Source organism: Phasianus colchicus, chromosome 16 (genome assembly GCF_987193195.1).
Source record: "Phasianus colchicus chromosome 16, bPhaCol1.hap1.1, whole genome shotgun sequence".
NCBI classification, from domain to species: Eukaryota; Metazoa; Chordata; class Aves; order Galliformes; family Phasianidae; genus Phasianus; species Phasianus colchicus.
Window position 1 is genome coordinate 14,474,293 of NC_143451.1, and position 20,898 is coordinate 14,495,190.

Consider the following 20,898-nt stretch of genomic DNA (forward strand, 5'->3'; position numbering starts at 1 on the left):
TAAGCCTACATGACATCACGAGGGAGAATTAAACGTACTTGAAAGGCCACTTCTGTTTTGGTGGGAACTTCTATGCAATTGCAAAGTGCCCATTAAAGCACAGGTTGTTTCCTAGAAGCATGTCCAAGCAGCAGCGCGCAGAGCCCTCCAGGGCTTCTAGAAAGCATTCGCTTTTGAAATGCTGAAGGAAATTCAGAGATGAAAGGATAAGTCTCCCTGGCTGTGCATTTACAGTCTATTGTCTTCCATGAAGGATAGTATCACTCCTCAGTTGTGTTATTGCAGTTAATCCACTTAAATGCTATTGGATTTTCAGATGAGCTGAATTCTTTGCATCTGCTATTAAGATGCTTTGTTTAGATGAGAAAGGGCCGTTATTTAAATCACAATGAGTTCAGGGAGATGTCAGGGAGCAGCAGCACCTTGTGCCAATCTGCGCCGGGAGAACGGGGGGCATCGGCGCTCCGGGAGGGCGGAGGATGCGAGAGAGGAGCGGAGCGGAGCGGAGCCGCCCCGCCCGCTGCTGGGTGTTGGGGGGGCGGCGCGGCCGCGGGGGGCGCAGCGGTTCCGCGGCCGCGGTGGGGAGCCCCGCACCCGCGTATGGCGCAGCCGCTGCCGCAGGGCGCCCGCTGCCTTTCGCTCTTATTTGGTTTTGGGGGGGGGGGGGGGGGGGGTGCTTTCTCCTTTGCAACGAAGGCTACGCTACGAAAATAATTATATATATATATGTAGAGAGAGAGAACCCAACCCCAATCCACTGCCACCCTGCCCCTCCCCTTCTGCCAAAGGCGAGCCTTCCCCAATTAAAAAAAATAAAAAATAAAAATAACCCCAAGCCCTTCGCGATCATGGCGATCTCTTCCGCCTTATATAAAAGGCAGCGGGGGCACAAGGTGGATCCCGTCAGGTTACGGCGGCTGTTGCGCAGCAGCTCCCCGCCCCGGTGCCGCAGAGAGCCCCGCAACCCCCAGCACTGCTCCGGCTCCTGATTTTTTTTTTTTTTCCCCTCCTCCCCCCCCCCCTCTCTTTTTGCATGTGGGCAGACCCCTCTCGTAGGGCTGCAGCTGCCGGCGGCCCCCACGCCACGACTTGTTGTTGGTGGGAGGAGGGGCGGGGGAGGCGCCTGGCAGCGCGCAGCGCTAAATGCCGCTCCGGCGGCCGCACGCTGCAGACAGGCCCGGCTGCTGCGAGCCCGGAGTGCGCCCTCCGCCCGGAGTTGCAGTTCGTCTCCGCTCCCCGTGGGATTTAAATCTTCTTGCGTAGAGACAGATATATAGATATATATATAATTTTTTTTCCCCCCTTCCTTTCTCCTCCTTTTTTTTTCTTTCTTTTTTTTTTTTTTTTTTTTTCTCCCGTGCAAAGTGAGGAAGGAACTGCACCAAGGCAGCCCTCGAGATCTCGCATTATTGCTCCGATTTATCGCTGCTATTATTAATTAATTCCCTTTTTTAACCTCAACCCCGAGCGGACCGTTCTCAGAGAGAGAAACGTTTCGATCCGTACCAGTAATTTTATTTTTCGCCCTTTTTGCGAGAAAAAAAGCGGGGAGAGGGTGCAGGGCGGCCCGGCGGGGCGGGGGGAGACGCCGGCAAATCCAGAGCTCCGGCGGTCCCGGCGCGGAGCGGCCGCGGGGGGAGGCGGGACCCAGCGCCGCCCGCCAGGGGGGCGAGCCGCCCCACACAGGTGATGGGCGTTTCGGCTGCGCTCCGGATCGACTCCTTGGGTTTCACTTTGGTCTGATCTAAGCAAATATGCAGAAGTACCGGCTGGTCTAGTCCTAAGAGCCAAGAGGAGCGAGCGAGAGCGGCAGAAAGGAGAGCGGCCGCGCTCCCGTTGGAGGGGAACGTACAAACAGCGGCAGCGCCGTAATCCCAGCACCGCCGCCCCGAGGCAGCCCCGAGCCACCCTGGATGCGGAGGACCCCCGAAGCCACCCCGCTGCCTTTCCCCTGAGGGATGGTACTGAATTTCTGCGCGGCAGGAGCCGGCCTGCAGCTCCTCTCCATCAGCGTTGCCTTCCCTCCGTATCTAAAGTGCACTAGACCGCGATGAGGACCTGGGCTTGCGTTTTGCTGATAGGTTTTGGCTACCTGTCCTTTACCTCCTGCGAGGTAGGTGCGAGAGCTTCGCCGCGTTCTCGGTGCCCGGGGGACGCCGCAGCCGGGGCTCGGGGCGGGGAAGGGCTGCGGCTGTGCCCACCTGGGGCCCGCGGGCATCCCCGCGCCTCGGCCCGGCCGGAGGCACCCGCCCAGCCCCGCGAGGCAGAAAGCAAGTTGCCATTTCGTGCGTGCCATCGGCACGGGGAATGACCGTGCATTCCGCTCCGGGGCTGTTGGCTACGCTTGAAAAAAATAATAATATATATATATATAATATATATGCGTACCCACATGTTTATAGGATATATAATAGAGAGATTCACGCCCCCCGGGTACAAACGGGCTGCGGTTATTTGCAAACAGAGCGGGAGCGGAGCCGCCCGGCAGCGGCCGCCCCCGCGGCGCACAGCGCAGCGCGCAGCCCCCGCGGCACCGGCAGCGCTGCGGGAACGGCACGAGCGGGGTGCGGGCACGGGTTGGGTGCGGACCCCGAGCTGAGAGCAGACCGGGGGGTGAGGCTCGGGGGGGCTGATCGGCGGGACCGCGTCCCGGGTTTCGCTACAGGTGCCGTCGGGCGGAGGCTGCGCGCCGCTCGGCGCTGCGGGGCGGCTCCAACTTTCCACGGCCCCGGGGCTGCGGGACCCTCTCCGCTCCGGGAGAGCCGGGGCCGCTGCGAACTTTCAGCCCGTTCGGGCAAACTTCGGCGGGCGGCTCTACGGGTGGGCTCCCAGCGGGGGCGGGGGGGCTCGGCTAGAACCGGCGCGGCTCCGGCGGGCACCGAGCCCGGCAGCCCGGAGCCCAACCGCGCCGAGGTGCCCGGCTGAGCCGTGGCGCAGCCCCGCGGGTGCGCTCCGGCAGGCGGCGGAGCCGGGGGCGAATCTTTCCCCCGCTCGATCCAAACGCGCCCCGCGGCACCCCGCGCCCTCTTGGAAACCCCGTGCCCATCCCCCGGCCGCGGAGCGCCGCGCGGGGCTGCGCGCTGACACGCGGTGTGTGTGTGTGTGTGTCTTTGAAGGAGGCCGAGATCCCGCAGGAGCTGATCGAGCGGCTGGCGCACAGCGAGATCCACAGCATCCGCGACTTGCAGCGCCTCCTGGAGATTGACTCCGTAGGTAAATTAGTCCCGTCCTCCTTCCTTCCGCGCCGGCGGCCGCCGCCGCCCCGGGGGGAGGCACCGTTCCGCGCCCCGCACCGCTCCGCTCCGCGCGGGGAGCTGTGCTGCCGAGGGAGGCGGCGGCCACGGGGCCGCTCGGGAGTTCAAACTTCTTGGGGTTCGGGGTGGAGAGGGACCCGGTGACCCTCAGTGTTTTCAGAGCTCTCCGTCTCTCGGCGGAGAAGAATTTCCGTAAGGTTTGCTGTTGTTCTTGCATTGCTCTGTTATCTTTAAACTACTGTCCTAGAGGTATTTAAAATATTTGAAACAATATTTATGAATGAAGTAATGTCTCTTCAAGTGCTGGGCTTTATTAAAAGGAAAATAAACTGTCCGCGCTGATTTTTGAGCAGGGACCTGTGCACGGAGCTCACCCTGACAAATAACACTTTCTCCAAAAGAAAATAGCGCGGGGTTATTTTCTGCATCATTAGGCATGCAAATGGGTGTAGTGAGAACGTGCAGTTCAAACAGATCGTTGCAGCAGTAAATCAGACGGAGCAGCACAGGATTGCCGGCTGGCTTATCGTTGGTTTCACTGGATGCACTTTGCTCCTGGTGATTTCGTGCCTTAGTTGTGAGAGAATAAACCCGACGCCTTTGATGTGCCCAAGGGAAACCCGCATCGCTCTGAGGAGCAAACATGGAGAGAAATGAATGAGTTCTTGCTTGCGTTGGTACGGGGCCATCTCTTTCTAAACCATATGCTGTGTGTTTTTGTAAGGGCTGTGCCAGGTTCAGTCACCTTCATTCAGAGCTGCAGGATCCTTCTAGAGTGCAACTCATCACCTTTGGTGTAGCATTGCATTAAGGAGCAGGAGGATGGCACACTCAGAAGGTGTCTTACAAACACAGCTTTCAATTTTCATGTGATTAGGGAGCAGAGTTTCCCATTATACTGAAAATGGGAGTATTTCTTTCTTGTGCAGTACTTTACCATAGAGACCAATTAGTAATTACCAGATCTGTTGGCATTGCTTTAATATTTTTGGAGAGCGGTGCTCCATCATCAGTGCAATTAAAGAAGCTTCCACAGAGGAGGAGGGGGATGCAGCGCACATCTCCCCACTGAATGCTGCTTTGGACCAGACAAGTGTGCTACTGCTGAAATCAGAGGAGGGCCGTGCTGCAGAAGGGCTGGAGCTGAGCGCTGGGATTTTGGAATGCTGTATTTGAGTCAATGCTCTGTAGCTACCAGAGTACATCTGCATTTTCAGATAGGCCGTGCTTCATTTTTAAAGGAGAGCAAAAGTTCACAGGGCTCCACTGAGGCAAGCAGACAAGTGGTGGTGGGAGCTGAATCCATCAGTGCGTGTAGCAGGGGAGACAGATGTATTTCAGAGAAGAATTATTTACCTCGTGGCAAATATTAACCAGAGGATGTGTGACCAAAAACTGAAGAGGTCAGCCACGAGTTTACAGCTTCATTCTGCTGTTTCCATGCAACGTGTCAATTTAGAAACCATTAGAGAAACGAGGTATACATATTTCACTATTTCAATGTGAAATGGTAATGCCTTGAGACGTGAACTCAAAACAGTATTAAAAAATAAAATATTCAGCCTTTCAGCCTGTGCCTGCTCTGTTTGCACGCATGCTGAGCTGCACAGGCAGGGTTGGATCTCCACAGGCAGTTGCTGCTCCTTCCTACCTGTATGCTTTCTGGGCACGGTCTTTGCTGCTGTGAGTAATGCCTACTGAGGGGTTATCAGAGTGACTAATCCAGCATTGGAATTACCGTGTTTTCTTCAGCTAACAGGATTGGGCCTGTTTACTGTCTGTAATACAGGCTTGGCTTAGCAGATCAGCTGTGTTTTGCTTGCTGTTGGTGAGATGATCTTCCTGAAATCCGTGTATTTCTTTATGGCTGTCGTTGCATTTAGGGAAGGGCTGGTTTGGTGAGGGTCTGTGCAGTAGCTGTGTTTCTCTTTTATGGCATGTACTGATTTGAATCAAGGAACAGAATTAAACACTCCAGTGAATATCTTCTCCTTCGTTCCAGTGCATGGTGCTGCCAGCCCTTCTGCATGCGAGTAGCCCTGTTTAAACTCAGTGGGTGGACTCGAGAATTAAGAATGATCTTCTACGGGAAGAGTTTGCAGGATGGGGCATGCACGCAGAAAATGTCTGATATTATTGAGTAACAAGGCAGAATCTTGTGGAAAACGAAGGAAGAAGAGTCGTTTTCTTTCCTGCCATGCAAAGCATGCATTTTTAATTGGGAAAGTAAGTTTTGTAAGTCAGAGTGGGCAGGTTTTTCTTGTATTCTGACAGATTTGGTCGCTATATTGTAGCGCGGAGATGACTGATAACCCCCTTCATAAAATTAGAAACGACACCCCCAGACCATCTGGCGTATTACTTAAAGAAAAACACTACCCAACATGGAGCTTAGTATTGTTTTCATAAAAAGACAATCCAGGCCAGTTTGTCAGAGCCTGGTGCTACGTGTCCGATCTGAGGAGAAACCCCTGCGAAGGCAACACGAAAACGCTGCGTTCACATCAGAAAACAGCCTTCTGTGTTAACACTGGGATCTGAGTCAGTGCTGGGTGTTCGTTGGCACGATGGAGAGCAGAAGCTGACCTTATTTAAAACAGAAAGCACGCACGATCCCAGGAAGTAGGCAGCTGCAGCGTGCAGAGTTCAGATTTACTACTAGCAGACTAACTCACCAAAACGGGGGCATTTCCTACATCCCGCCTCTGAAAGCTCTCCTTGGCTTTGCAGCGTGGTTTCTCTCCTCGCGCTTCACCTCTCCCATCTGTCCTGTGGGAGGCAGAGCTCATTTCATCACCTCTTATGTTTGCCTCCCGCTGGGAACAGACTTCCCCCAGTCGTCTCCCTGCGTGGGGAAGCTGGGTTGAGTGTGTTTCACTGCATGGTTTAAGGGCATCAACCGCAGGGTCAGCTTAGGCCACGCGAATGGAGCAGCCCACGAGTAAGAACTAGCAGGGCAGCTTTGTGCTAATGGAGGAACTTGTAAATGAACTGGTTGTGGGCTGCGTCCCAGTGCTCAGTCTATTGGAAAACCTTCTGTTGACTTTGTGGCTTTTGGGGTGGTGCACCAATTAGAGATGTTACAATGTGATGTTAGCTTGCCTTGCACCTCTTAAACAGGATGAGAGGCGGGTATCTGCCTCCTGCATTCTGTGCTTTTCTGAGGCAGGTGAAGGATGCTCCTCTTCCCTTACAGTTGGCAGATCCCATCTAAGAAGGGGAAAAAAACCATAAACAAAACAGGACCTTGCAGGCTGCTGCTTATATTTCCTTTAATAGATCAAAGTTGAAAACTTAATGACCTCTATTTCTGCATTTGAATGTCAGAAGGGCATATTTTGCATCAGTCAGAAAGGAGATCAAACAGATTGACGTTGCCTTGGGCTTTCTGGCTCTAGGACCGATTTGTAAGACAGACCATTTCACTTTATTGTACCTTACACCAAATTCCTGGAAGCAGGGAGACTGAGAATTTCCCCAGCTCCTGCAGTTGGTACTAGGAATCTTGGACCTACTCTTCTTGGATGTACATCCAAGTGACATCTAGAAGGGTTCGTGTTAGGGCTGCTTATGTTGGTGACTGTACCTCGCACATAAAGTTGCTCAGGAAGGAGATGGCAATGTGAAAATATAAAATGACAAATATAAAGTAACAGTAGTCTCAGGATGCTTTCCACTTGCTTTTTTTGGGAGAAGAGTAATCACGTATTGGCAGAATGTCGCAGGAGCTCTGTGATTTATACTCCATGACCTAGTGGAAAAATGCCAGCCTGACAAAAAAGAACAATTTCAGCTACACTAATGGATTGACCAAGGTTGATTGCAAGAGTTTTTCTACCCAGCATTGATATGTTGTCAGTACATGAAAGATTACAGAGAAATTTCTTGATCAGCTGCCATGAAAACATTTTTTTTTATTATTAAAATGTTAAAAAAGAACTTAATTAATCTGGCACAGTGCAGCATCCTCCGTCTTTGCTTAGTGACAAGCAGCGTTCAATTTCTAAACCAAGAACTGCCCATTCCTGAGCTTTCTGCTCTCAGGCTCTTTTTGTGAGGTGCTCAGCACCCATAAACCCCCATTTTCTTTGCTAAGAGCTGGAAGATCTTATCCTGCAACTTCATGTTCCCAAGTCAATGCATTGGTGGGAAAAGCTGATACAAATTAGGGTGTGATTTGTTGAGTTTTTCTGGCAGGTTGTAGATTAAGCAGTGGATTTCTTTAAAGTCAGACTGAAGAGAGTTATTTTAATTCCTGTGGCATCGTTGTTTTAATGAAGTGCAATAAAGTCTTCTGTCTGCCTATTTAGAGTGATATATGGATCCAAAACTGTCTTTCTGATTTTTCAGTGCAGTGATTTTTCTTTGGACTTCATTGGGAAATGGAACTACTTCCAAATGCCAGTCGGGGTCAAGAGGAGGAGTGCCTTTCGCATTACAGTGTTGTCTGACACCAACCATGTGCTCCATAATGCTGTTTATTAAAGAAGAAAAAGAAACATCATTGCTCTGGCGATAGAAATAATACAATTTGTGTTGCATAATGCATTGGGGTTTGACTGGAACTTGTTTGGCAGTTTGCTGCGCTAGCTGCTTAGATTATTTTTTTTTAACCACCACGAGATGTGAACTTACAAAATGATATACATGCCTAAGATATGTAGTGAGACAGTGAGATACAGCATGAGCCAGAGGCCTTCTTCACCTTGGGAGTTGTCTTAGAAGCAACACATGCTCCTCGACGTGTCATTTTGCTTTATAAACATGATGATGGAATATGGCTAATTGCAGCTGAGTTGAGCAGTTAGATGTAAGCACATGGCTAAACATATTGGTTAACTGATCATACTATTCCTTTAGTCTTACTCTTTTCTTTAAACAAGAAAGCAAGGAATCAGTCATGCTAAAAGGAAGCTATGGCAGCATGTTGAATAAAGAGTTAGGCTCAGGCTGGCATTGCTGGCAGCTTCTCTTTTCAGCAAGATGGCTATGCCCACTGAGCTGTTAGGGTTAGCAGCATTAGTGTTGTCTTTAATCTTTTTTGAACTCTGAGTGTGCACAGAGATGCTTCCTGATCTGAGCCTTGCTTGGATCTCACACTCAGCAGTGTTCCTGCTCTGAGCCTTGCTTGGATCTCACACTCAGCAGAGTTCCTGCTGCTTTCTTTTGAGTATCACTTCATTGCCTCAAAGTGAGGGAGAGGCTGTGACAACCTGAACTTGCCAAGAAGGACGTCAGCATTAAGGTGTTGGGTGGCTGGGCGTTAGGAAGCAGAAAAAGGCTGGAGGAAGATCAGAACGGATCCTCATTTTGCATAACACCGTTTGGGGTCAGGTGCATGGCTCGCTGCCATTGGAATGGGATGCAGGAGACCTGGCTCCGTTCCCCAGCTCAGTTGCAAACTTCCTGTGGGATCTCAGACAAGCCATTCTGTTTACCCCACAGATGAGTTTTGTGGAGTATGGGGTGCAATAAAAGCAGAAATAAAATGCATTAGTCATTGCTGTGTTACATTACAAGACTGGGATTGCAAATAAGGCCCACAGTCAGTTAATCTGTTTGGTTCCAAAATTTCCCATTGCAGTCAATGGGAGGCAAGTGCTCTGCATTGGTGGAAGGAGCCTACTTATCTGGTAGATTGAAACTCTGGATTTCACCCTGACTTATTTCAGACAAGGATCTATTCTGCTGATGTGGAAAAGCGGATTGATGGGGCTTTCTGGCCCTACATTTTGACTCCCGTTTAATCTTGTTTCAGCTACATACAGTACTGTTTTCCAAATAGTGATGGTATATGTTCAGCATAGAGCTCTTCTTAAGGTGCTAGAGATATGTGTCTTAGCCAGCTCTGCACGTTGTTCCATGAGTTGCCTCTCTTTAGGGCAGGATTTCTTGGAGGGAAAAGGGAAGAAGCAGGTTTATGTGTAGGGCATGCCCTTATGAAGAGCGTCACTAATAAAGCAGAGGTTGAAGCTACTTGCAGAGTCACAGGCAGCTGTGCATGCGAAGTGAACTGAAAGCAGGGAGCGTGACGGTGCAGAAGACGGAGGGATGTAGGCATAGCTCACATGGAGGGAGTGTAACCGAGTGCTGTGTAAAAACCATTGACAGTTTTTGGGTGCATTTGGCCGTTTGCTTTGGAACCGGCAGCAAAACTTTGAAACTGTCCATTGACATTATGGAGGAGGGCACTCCAAGAAGCAGAGTGCTAAATATCTTAGTTTGCTGTACTGAACTCTGCACGCAGTCCTCAGCGTGCTTACGTCTGCCTGACCCACTGTTTGCAGACTTTGCTTGGTGTTTTCAGAACCCCACTGCATGGGACGCGACCTGGGCTGTTTCACTTAACAAAACCAAATAGTTGTAGCAGTTATTTTGTTGTTTTTTTTTACTGATAAATTAAATGCCAAGTTTTCAGTCTTTGCTTTTTCTCATGGCCCTTTAACCCATGTGGTAGGCTTATTTAGGGAACAAGACGAGCCTGGATGCAGTCCCAGAGTTTGCAGTAGCTTCAGATGCCCCTCCAAAGGTTAGGATACTTCACAGGGGATTTGTTCTGCAATGGAGAGGCTAAAAGGAAAGCCACGCTAGTTATTTGTGCTTTTGATTCTGTCCTGGTACAGTCGTGGAAACCAAGCTAGAGAAAACGTACAGAGGCAGCATTGTTGCTGCTGGGTGTGTAGCACTGTTTTCTACTGTAGCCTCATGCCAGAGCTTTATAAAACTTGTCACAACAAACATTTCCTATGAAATACTGTTGATCTTATTTCTACACCTTTCCAGTAAGAGAAGTTTTACTGTGCCTTTCAGATAACAAGTGCATGTGTCTTGCTTTAGGTCCAGTTCTGTATCATGAAGTGCGTGCTGTTTTGGGGGGCTTTTGGTAAAACGGGTGTTAGAATTATGCTGTGCATGCTTATATGTGGCATTTCATGTCTGTCTTCCCTGCCTTATACTCTTGTGTTGGTAGGAATTGCATTCGATTAATTGCAGCACAATTTGGACTTGTGCAGTTTTGTATGTATGGAACAGCACTGTTAGCAACATTGCTGCTAGTAACGTTGCTGAGGTTTAATACTTTGTTTCCTCTTTCAGGATATGATGATGTTTCAGAGACAAACTTGAGGTCTTATAGTGTTCATTCTGCCAAACATGCGCAAGAGAACCGTCCTGTGCCCATTCGCAGAAAAAGAAGCATTGGTAAGAAGCAAGCTATTTGTTCTGGGGGAGGAAGAACAGAGGGGTGTTTTTGGTCAGCCAAGCAGGGCGTTTCGCTGGAAGAATGGGATGTGCACAAAAAGGAAAAAAGGCCATTTCTAGCTTCTGCTTTTCTGTTTGCACAAAATGAGCTGTTGCCCGAGAATCTGTCTGGTGGAGGTTGTCCGTAGCAGACAGACGAGCACAAATTCTTTACATTCACTTTCTTGTTGCAGCATGTTACAAAGCTAGACCTTGGTTAGAAAACGCTGTGATATTCAATGTATAATTCATAGTGTGGGGAACAACTACAGCCGTTTGCTTTAAAAAAAAAAAACATCAACAGTTGGTAGAGTTTTCAGTACAGAAGCTCCACAAAAGGAAACAGCTTGACTCTTTATTCAAAAGGAAAAAACAGTTTATCCAAAAAATTAAAAGCCATTGATGGAAACACTGGGACATTCATTTCGTCGTTGTGTAGAGCACCAGGCGTGTTTACAGGGGATTTTTTTCTTATTAAACACTAATGAAGGCAATCCAGTAAAGCCCAGATCCCCCATTAAAGAGATGCTAAGGAATGTTAGAGCGGTTTTTGTGAGCAGTGCTTGTTCATCTGATTAGATCTCTTTGACCATTTTACTTGACGGTGGAAAGCATCCACGTTCTTATCTATGTAAGGTAATTCAGAGTCAATGTATTCTAACAGTGAGCTGTGGCTGCCCGCAGTAGATAGCGCAGCGTGCTGTCGGCATGGATCTGCAGTGTGAATTGGCAAGATGCTCGTCACACTGAGTGCCTCTGGAGAGCAGCGGTTCTGAAACAGCCTGCTGCACTTGGCACCTTGCTCTGCTGGGTGTTGGATACCTCTCCGTGGCAGTCAGTGGGAACTGTATATGCTCAATAACGTGTAGGAGTTGCCTGCTATCTTGCTGTATTGGATCCTTTAATTTTGTCGAGTTCGTGGCACTGGGGATTGAGAAGAAGAATTTCCACTCTGTTCAGATGACCAAAACGTAGCTCTTTAAAAACCAGGCCTTGATTTTCATGTAACAGTGCAGGCCAAGACTGAACTTCTTGTGCTTGAGGAGTAACTGAAGAAGTGCAGGCAGAATTACAGTTCCCTGCCCCGTATGACCCGAAGCTATCACTGCTTCCACTCAAAGGCAAAACATCCAAGCTGCCTTCAGGGAGCTGATCACCAAGTGAGCTATCCCTGAGATTGCTATTATTTTCTGGACCGTTTTAAATTACCAGTTTGACTTCCTAGGCAGTCCCTAGGTTGAGAACGATGCGTGGTTTGGGTTTCCCATGACGGCAATCACACAGTGCAGTGGGACGGAGCTGAGGGTGTCCCTGCTTGTTGCAGGGGAGTTGGACTGGATGACCTTTAAAGGTTCCTTGCAACTCAAACGATCTATGATTCTATGATTCCTCTTGTTCTGGTGCTCGTGTGGCTGAAGCTGCCAGCAGCAAGCTCACCTTACCTGAACCTAGAAGTGAACTTGTTGAGCTGCAAATGACACTGCAGGTTCCTCAGTCGTGCTACTCTTGTGGTTTTGCCTTATTCAAAAATAACAAATGAAATAAAACCCAGCGTGCACAGAGCTTTCAATTAGAACAAAATGGCTGTTGCTCACTGATGGCGTGTGGACCAGACTCCATATGAGGATGTTAAGGTTGTGGAAGTGGAAACTCAAGACTCAGAAGCTTCAAGCTGGCACGGGTTGCTTCCCAGCTCAGCCAATTTGAGTGTGATTAAAAATACCCTCAGTGCAGCTTCTGTGGCTGCATTTGCCAGGTATTGCATGTTGGTGGGATAATATATGTGTGCAGTGATTGCCCCAATACTATAAAATAACAGCTGCTCTTCAGCAGTTGCTATCAGGCTGTATGGGAGGACTGGCTAAGGCGGGGAAGCCTCTTGCTGTCACTTCTGAAGAGCCAGGATTGCCTTACCTAGTGATATATACTCCGAGCTGTGCTGGGAGCCGGGCCTTTGTCATCATGTATTTTAGGGCTGGGTTTTCGGGAGCAAGTCCAGCTTTCCCCCAAGGCAGCACCCACAGTGCAATGGCAGGCAAACAGTGCTCAGCACCGGCGTGTTGGGAAGTGCTGGGTGCTGAGAACTGTCTCGCCCCGGGCTAAGGATGCCGCTCATAAATTGGCAGCGTACGGTACGTGGGTGCTGTGAGGTGAGAGCAGCCGTTCACCTGGAAGTGTGCATTTCTTCTGTTCGCAGAGGAAGCCATCCCGGCTGTCTGCAAAACACGGACGGTGATATATGAGATACCTCGGAGTCAGATTGATCCCACCTCGGCCAACTTCCTGATATGGCCGCCGTGCGTGGAGGTGAAGCGCTGCACTGGCTGCTGCAACACCAGCAGTGTGAAATGCCAGCCCTCACGGATACATCACAGAAGTGTCAAGGTGAGCAGAGCGGGGCTGCACAGCCCTGAGAACCTCCTCAGAAGTGTAGGAGCTTCAGGTATCGTGGCTGTTCTGCGTGACCTGGATCTTTAATACCCGTCCTCTTAGCAAGGGGGGCTGGCTGCTATGCTCCTCTCTGTGTTGAGTGAGCCAAGGGCCTTTTCAAATGGCACGATTGCTGGAAAATCTTGGGTTTGGATTTGGTTTCCACAGGGTTTCCTTTAGGTTTTTTTCTTCTCTTAGTAATGAAAATAAAGTTGATTGTGCCTTTCCCATGATCTCGCACTGTACAAATCTTACAGTTAAGAAGATAAAATGACTCGAGGGGCATTGGACTTAAAAATTAAAACAAAAAAAAACCAAAAAAAACCCAAATCTCAGTGTGGAATGCTGTTTTCTTAATTAAATATTATGCAGCTTAAATTGGGCTTTTATATTTGACAACATAACACTTTTGATCTGAAAAAAATGTGTTTCGAATTATCTTACCCCAGGGATAGAAGACTCAACGGCTTCATGCTGTATTTACTCATTAGACAAAATCCCTGTTGCAATTTTCCAGTAAATACTACGTGAAATATTTCTTGTGTTCATTAGGCTTCACTCTGTTCTAATTTTTATCAGTGTTTAAACAAGTAATGTTGATTTACATCTGCATGTAGGAGATTAGACTTAGCACTTACACTGCTAAAGCTCTGAGTTCGCGTTGCTTTGAGTATTTAAAGAGCAGAATTTGTTTAAAAAAAAAAAGAAAAAAGAAACCAACCCACATTCTTGAACATAAAATTGCCCAGTGCAACACCCTGATCTCTCTACTTGGAATGGATTTCTTCTTGAGGAAGGTGCTGTTAACCCACGTAACGCTGTATGTTGTAAACACAAAGTGTGGCATCTGGGTCGGTGCAGAGTTTTTCATACACGCAGGCAGGCATCTGAGCAGGACTTCTTTTCTGAGCATCTGAAAAATGTTTTCACATCCAGATAAGCTGGAGAAACGTCTGAAGAGATTTCCTCGCTTTTTACAAAAGCAGTTATATTTTGCACTTGGTTGCTGCTTGTCCTGTGGTGGGGGCTTTGCAGCAACAATGAAAAATGAGGAAAAAATTGGAATCGTATCTAAGAGCTGAGCGCAAACCAAAGAAGTTGGAGCATTACAGTTGTAATAGGAGCTGAGCAGCTAAGTGCTTCACTGTTATATCTAGTGCTGTTACTTTGGGGTTTGGTTCAGCTTCCAATTAATTTTGTGTTGCAACTAATAGATATAAAGCCGTTGGAGATGGCCAGCAAAGAGTTGTCCTGTGAACTGTCTTGGTGTTGTGGTAGGACTGACTAGCCCCATGCTTGTAACCTGTCCATGCAGTGCATGGGGGAGAGAGACTAAGCAGTCCTCAGTTCTTCAGGGACCCCAGGGGCTCTGTAGAAGCCTCAAGGATGCAGGCTGTAACTGGCAGCACCTTAGTGGGATGTCACTGCTGGGGCTGCTTCCCAGCACACAGAGTCTCGCACTCAGTGCTCTGATAATGCTTTGAGTGCTTTTAGATTTGCATTCATTTTAATAGGGCGCAAGCTAAAAGTAGTCTCAACTGAGCAGCTGCTCTTTGTGGCTGTGTAAATATATTGCCACCAGCGATATCAGTATATGTCAGTCAGCTTTGGAAGACATTTTTTTTTCCCCCCCAAAATCCAGGACTGCTCCAAATAGTCATTAAGTAGAAGGGGGAGGGGAGGGGGGAGGACAAGAGGTCAAGCAGGAACAGGATGTTCATTGTAAAGGTTGTAGGCTGACCCCACTGTCACACCAGAAATCTCTGAACAGGATCCATATTTATGCCCTCCAGAGTCATATCCTCTTGTAGCTTTGATATAATTGATGGTTTTATGAGCTTTTTGTCAATCTGATGTTCTGAGCTGAATGTCTGCTCATGCCATTAAGTAGCTGGCCCAGAGTAAGGGTCGCTGGAAAGGTAGGGGGGGAGTTCTTGGAGAGCCTCTCAGCTGTTCTGCAATGTGGTTGGAAAGCTGTCTTGTATTTTCCCCTGATGTCAGACTGCATAAAAGCCCTCTTTTGATTAAACATTGAAAAGGCTTTCCCCACTTCCTCTTCATTGACAAGGTAGTGAGATCATAGCTGGCCCGTTCACACTAGAGAAATGTTCACCCAGAAAGGTCAGCAAGTGGGTTTGCATCATCTAACAGGCTAAAGCAGAGGGTGTTTTCTTTGTTTTACTGAGGGCCTCTGTATTCAAGGTTAAGAGACAGCTGGAGCAGTGTGAGAGGAGCAGCGGAGGCGCTTGTACTGGGGCATTCCTTTCTTGGGGACATGACTTAAAGGCTATAGGGTTTCGCAATGTCCTCACTTTGCCTTCACAGAGCCATGTTCAGGTGCCCAGCATACTGCTGCTGGGCTCATGGAACTGGAGCTGCAGGGAGACTGCAAGCCAGGGGTGTTGGTGACGTGGGTTGGTGACATGACTTCCCCAAAACAAGTCCTCTGAGGTTTCCCCATTGTTGGGTGGAGCGGTGCAGGGGAGGTTCCCCTGCACTGTAACATGGGGAACCCCAGAGAGCACAGCTTCTGGTCCTAAAGAGCTCTGCTCAGCAAGCTGTAACAGCGCTGCAGGAATCTGATTGAGATGAAGGACCTGGCTGGGAGTTGCCCTTTGATAGGAAGGAATAAGTTACAGTTCTATCCTTCTGATAGAGAAACGGTAACAAGGATTGGTGAGGAGGGCGTTGTTATCTGTTACAGATATATTTCTTCTGTCTGCAGAAGCATTTCAGTAACATCTGCAGATTCTGTTGCTTCTGCACAGTGAGATGACATATTTACCAAGTACAGAACTGCAGTTTATTTGGGGGGTTTCTGAACTGAGTCTTGCCAGGATATTTCTTGTAATATTCAGCACAATTATTATTCACATTTTTGGTCAGAGTGGCAGAAAACAGTTAATATTGCAGAGCAAATGCTGCTTACAGTGATGAGTAGCCAAGCTGAGTATTACTGTTGTTTGCAGCAATGCTTATTTCTAAACACAGAAATGACATAAATCACCTCAGCTCTGCCTTCTGCTTTGCCTTGGGCCATAGCCATAACAACTTCAGCCATTTCTGAGTATTCAGTACTGAGCTGATGGAGGAAATTTAACCTAGTATGTTCATACGGTAAATTAATACAGGGGAAAGGGAGCTGGAGGGAAGGGATGCTGCTCCTCAGCTGTCGCTTGGGTGCTGCTGGGAGGTTGTGAAGAGAAGGACAGAAACACAGGAGGTATTCAGCAGAGCTGCCCAGCGGTGTGTGCAGGTGAAATGGCTGTGTGTCGTGTCTGCAGCCTTACGGACGTTTTTCCTCAGTGACCCCTTCTATCAGTAGGGTAAGCAGCACTTTGATTTTAGCTGTGACCTAACAGAAGATTACTGCTGGTGGCAGGCAGGACCAGGGAGACCGAAGGTCAGTTTAGGAATGGAAGAAACAAGGGAAGCCCCAGTCCAAATAAAGTGAAGTGTTCAAGCATCTTCCCAACGTGCCCCACAGCAACCTCAGCCTCTCGTGCCTTTGGGGGCTGTGTTCCCAGCATCCTGCTGCCATGGCATGCTGACAGGGCTGCCCTGCCTGGGCTTCCCCCATTCCCACAGCAGTGGCAGCACCCAGGGCCTCTCTCTGTGCAAGGAGAGCAATCCCTGAGTGTCCGTGCACAGAGCTTCCCTTGGGGATTGGGCTGGCAGAGTGCCCTGCAAATGGAGTTTGAATGTGAGTGGCAGCCAGGCTGTGGGGCGGCCTGCCTTTGTGCACAGGGCAGCATGCTCAGCTGGCAGCGTGCCTCCTGGTGGGCACTGTGCCTGTCCCGCCATCCCTGGAGCATGCAGGGACTTGGCAGGTCCCTGCTGAGCCCCTCCAGTGCCTTTACGCCCTGTAGGCCTCCGTCTTCCTCACAGACCTGAGGGCGGTGAAGAAGGAGTTGTAAGGTGCTTGAATTTGGGATAAATGGTTAATCCCGTCATTTTTGGTTTTATTTCCCATCTTGTATTTAGCCATCAGCTTCGTGAGCTTTGCTGCTCTGTGTGTTGTGAGGAAGTTTCTATGCTGAGATTTCCATGCACGTTCCATCCCGTGGAACTGTCAGCTGTGTGCTAGGGCGGTTCTGGGTGCTGCTGCTTTCAGTGCTGTTTTCATCCCACTGTTACTCCCTGATCTCTCTCCTGCAGGAGCTCTAGGAGAGGTGTTTCCATGGCATTTCATAAGGCCACATGTGTTTTTCAGATTTTATTTTCATTTTAAGCTAACCACCACACCATACTGTAGAATGGGCTCTGCTGTGAATCAAACACAGTACCATTGGTTACACGCCACTTAGCCAAGCTGGTTTGTTGTAGTCTTTCTCTCTCTTAGTCCTTATATAGTAATCTTCTTCAGTTCTGGAGGGATTTGAGGTTGTGGTTTTTAGTTCTGTTGCATTAATGACAAGAAGAAGAAGCTGATGTTGGTATGAGCTGTTTGCTGAGGACTGGCCATCAAAGTAGTTGGTATTACATGTGACAGTAAGTGTACAAGATAAACACCAGGGACAAAAATACGAAGAAGAAAACAGACACTAGCAAAAGGCCAAATCCCACACTATTAGCATAGCCGTCCCTGTTTATAGCCACTGCAAATCTGACCTGCAGCCTTTATCGTTTTAGATTAGCATTAATTGGCAGCAGGTGCTAGGAGATGACATTGCATGGCAATTTAACTCAGTGTGTGCTGCTGCAGTTTTAATGTTTACAGCATACTGAAAAACATCATTCCTTCAACTTGCCTCGCGTGAAGTAGGGCAGTGAAACGTATGCTGGATTGTATTGTAGCTACAGTGTATTGAAAGCACAGAGATATAAACTGCTTCTTGAATTCTTTATCATCCTATTATTCAAAGCATCACCTTTTTTTTTTTTTTTTTTAATGTTGTTTGATACCAAGTAGCCACAGAGACTGCATATAACTTTCAGTTTGGCAAGCAAAGCAAAACAGGGACAGACTTTAAAATGTTGGATTGCATTTTTTTTGTTGTGTGTAAGTTTCAACAAGGCTGATTTATTCCAACAGTTGTAATAAGCATGGCAGATCTGAAAGCTGTTCCATGATTGCTGGGTCTCTTTCTTTGTCTGTGGTGATGAAGGTGTCTTAATTACTGTTTGTTTTTGTAAATTTTAAGGATTAGTCATCCTCTCGTGCCAGATGACTCGGTTGTACCATACATTTTCATGTCTTCGCACTCAAGGACTTGTTGGAGTTGGGTCCTGATAGATTTTGAAGCATGCTGCTTTGACCCTTTGTTAATCTTCAGGCTAAAGCATTCTTGTGTGCCATGGCCAGATCTTAAACTGTTTATATGGAGATAGGAGAGTTTTTGAAGATACCTTTAATGTGGACATCTTAGTTAATGTATCTGTCTCTCCGCAACTTTTGTTTGCTGGGTAAATGAAAATAGTTTCCAGATCCTGTTGACAGAAGAGGCGGTGACTAAAACATGGATTTGAAATCCTGGCTCTATGCAAGCAATGGCAGATCTCCCATTGACTTCAGCAAGGCCAGGATTTTGCTCTCGCTTCTGATACTGTCATTCAGAGGTCCCTGGTAGTTTGTGTACATCCAAAGAGCCAAAAGAGTGTTTCTGGGAACTGGGAATGTGATGTTTTTTCCAGCCACCACTCTCGTTCTTTGAGACTGTTGTTCCATTTTGGGGAGGGCTGGAGAATGGTTTTCATGGTTTGAAGGTTGATTTTGGAGCTTTGAAACCCTGCCAAGCACACCAGTAAACCATTACAAGGAGAGTGTGAATGCTTTGCTCAGGGGATTTTGCTTGGATTGGACCTTTTGGCTCTGTCGTTTAACTTCTCTAGAGGCAATCTGCCTCTCTCATCCTTCTGCTCCCTCACCTATCTCATTTATAACGCATACCTGTATTAAGTTGTCTTCCTGTTTGCCGGGACAGGCATGATGCAGTCCTTGTCGAGCAGTAGACAAATCACTGGTAGAACTGAGGAGCCATGATTTCATTTCAGTGCTTACCATTTCAACTGAACGGTTACCACCTACTCAACACAATTGTAAACTAAATTTAGATACTGTCTAGCCCTCTTTTCCCACTCTGTGCCATTTTCTGTTGCATGGCCGTGACCATCACGCCTGTTACTCTCAGCACAACTCCATGCCCAGCACCCTTGGACCCCAACCTGTCTGTGTCAGTGCCCCAGCCCAGCGGTGCTCCTGCTGCCTGCACTGTGTTCCTGCCCTGCCTGCTGTTCAGGTTTCCTCGCGTTCCTCCAACCTCAGTGTCCTTTTCTTTTGTGTTGGTTTTCTTTGCATTGAGACCCGCTGCTTCCCCAACGTGCTCCTTTCTCCAACCTCACCTTGCCCCCCAGACTTCTCTTACAAAGGTGCCGGTGCTTTGGCACAAAGTGGGGCAGTGCGGTTGGAAGCAGTTGGATGGATCAGAGAGGAGCAGCGTACCTGCCAGCCATCCACAAAAAAGCAACCAAAGGCTGGATCCAGTTTGCATGTGGTTCCCTTGGACCTAACAACAGTGTGTGGGAGCTCTTGTGAGCAAGTCTCGAGTCACTGCAAGGAATGAGTAGGATTGAGATTGCTGCTTTCTAGGCTGATACTCAGATGCAGGTCTCTGAAGGGTTGAGTACTTTACTTCCAGAGGACTCTGAAGACAACAATTTGTGATCTAGAAAATGTGTTACGATCTAACTGAATGCCTTTGTTGTTAGCCTTCAGCTTAAGAGCAGTGGTCAACGTGTACAGAACAGCATGCTAAAAGTGGCAGAACCAACACTGATTAGAGTTCCTGTATAAGTTTATTGTGATATATGTGAAAACTGGGTTGCCTGAAACATCAAAATGAAATGAATGGGAAATTATTTTATCTCGGGGGAAAAGTGTTTCAAAGTGCTGAACTTGAGTAAACAAATAGCCTGCGCAATAAGTGGTTACATGATGCACAATTAAGATAAAAGAAGATTATTATGCTAACATTTTATGTGGGTTTGGCTTCATTCAAAAATAGAGGTATATAGTTATCTGTCTTCAGTCCTGAACTATGTTAATGTATCTCAGTACGTACCTCATCGTATTTTATAGGTGGCAAAAGTGGAATATGTTAGAAAAAAGCCAAAATTAAAAGAAGTTCTGGTGAGATTAGAAGAGCATATGGAATGCACCTGTACATCAACAAATACTAATTCAGATTATAGAGAAGAAGAAACTGGTATGTTTTCCTTTTATTTTTGCATTAATGCTTATTTCATATAGAATTTGTTTTTTATTTTAGTAAAGAATGTAAAGCAAATCATGCTTCCAGTGAACAAAGTGGAGCCCCAGGTACTTCTCTGGGTGTTGGAGATGCAAAATTAGGAGCAATTTGTGCTAGATAAAAAAGTTTGGACTTGAAGTTTAAATTCTGTCAATTCTCATTAGGTTAGACTTTAAATAAAAGGAAATGCCCAATATTGCTCAGGTCTTGCTTAATTAAGTTAAAGGTTGTCCTGTTGCAGCTTATTGGTGAACTCTGTTGCCTAATTTCTTTGGACTTTGTGGAGACAGAGTTAAGATTTACTTGACCTTGGGGAAAATATTCATGAAACGAATATAAAGCACTGAGGAGTAAATTTTATGTTCAGAAGTAATGAGTTTTGAAACAACAGTGCCTGTTTCTGTTGTTTTCTTACTTACACGTAGTCAAGAACTCATTGGCCAGTGTTAGGTTAAATGTGTGCTTGCCCTCTCAAGACAAAACTTAAATAATCACGGGAAGGTTATGTGGGGAACCGTACTTATTTTCAATGTGATTTTCATGAAGTGCCTAAAATTACTAGCTCAGATCCTCTGCCTAGGTGTAACGCAGGACTTGACACACACTCAGGAAACCCAGTAAAGTAACTGCAAAAGTTCACTTTCATCTCTTGCAGGAGCTTAGGAGGGGTTACAGTGGACTCAGCCCCAAAATTAGTGTCAGTGAAGAGCAAGTAAATGTAAGAG

The 20,898-nt window shown here is 47.6% G+C and overlaps 1 protein-coding gene across 9 annotated transcripts in view; it reads left to right on the top strand.

Annotated features, from left to right (window-relative positions):
- Positions 1 to 1,338: 1,338 nt before the first annotated feature.
- Positions 1,339 to 20,898, top strand: part of PDGFA (platelet derived growth factor subunit A) — a 33,566-nt gene continuing 14,006 nt past the window's right edge. For 4 of the 9 annotated variants that reach the window (XR_016471537.1, XR_016471539.1, XM_031606462.2 and 1 more), the window contains exons 1-5: positions 1,340 to 2,113; positions 3,117 to 3,213; positions 10,350 to 10,454; positions 12,691 to 12,878; positions 20,002 to 20,128. Coding sequence is in view for 4 of the 9 variants with exons in the window: in XM_031606462.2 (XP_031462322.1) it covers positions 2,051 to 2,113; positions 3,117 to 3,213; positions 10,350 to 10,454; positions 12,691 to 12,878; positions 20,002 to 20,128 (580 nt within the window). In the remaining 5 variants the exon portion in view is untranslated. Of the gene's footprint in view, positions 2,114 to 3,116; positions 3,214 to 10,349; positions 10,455 to 12,690; positions 12,879 to 20,001; positions 20,129 to 20,898 lie in introns of all 9 variants that reach the window. The other 5 variants (XR_016471538.1, XM_090151240.1, XR_016471540.1 and 2 more) reach the window with 3 other exon arrangements.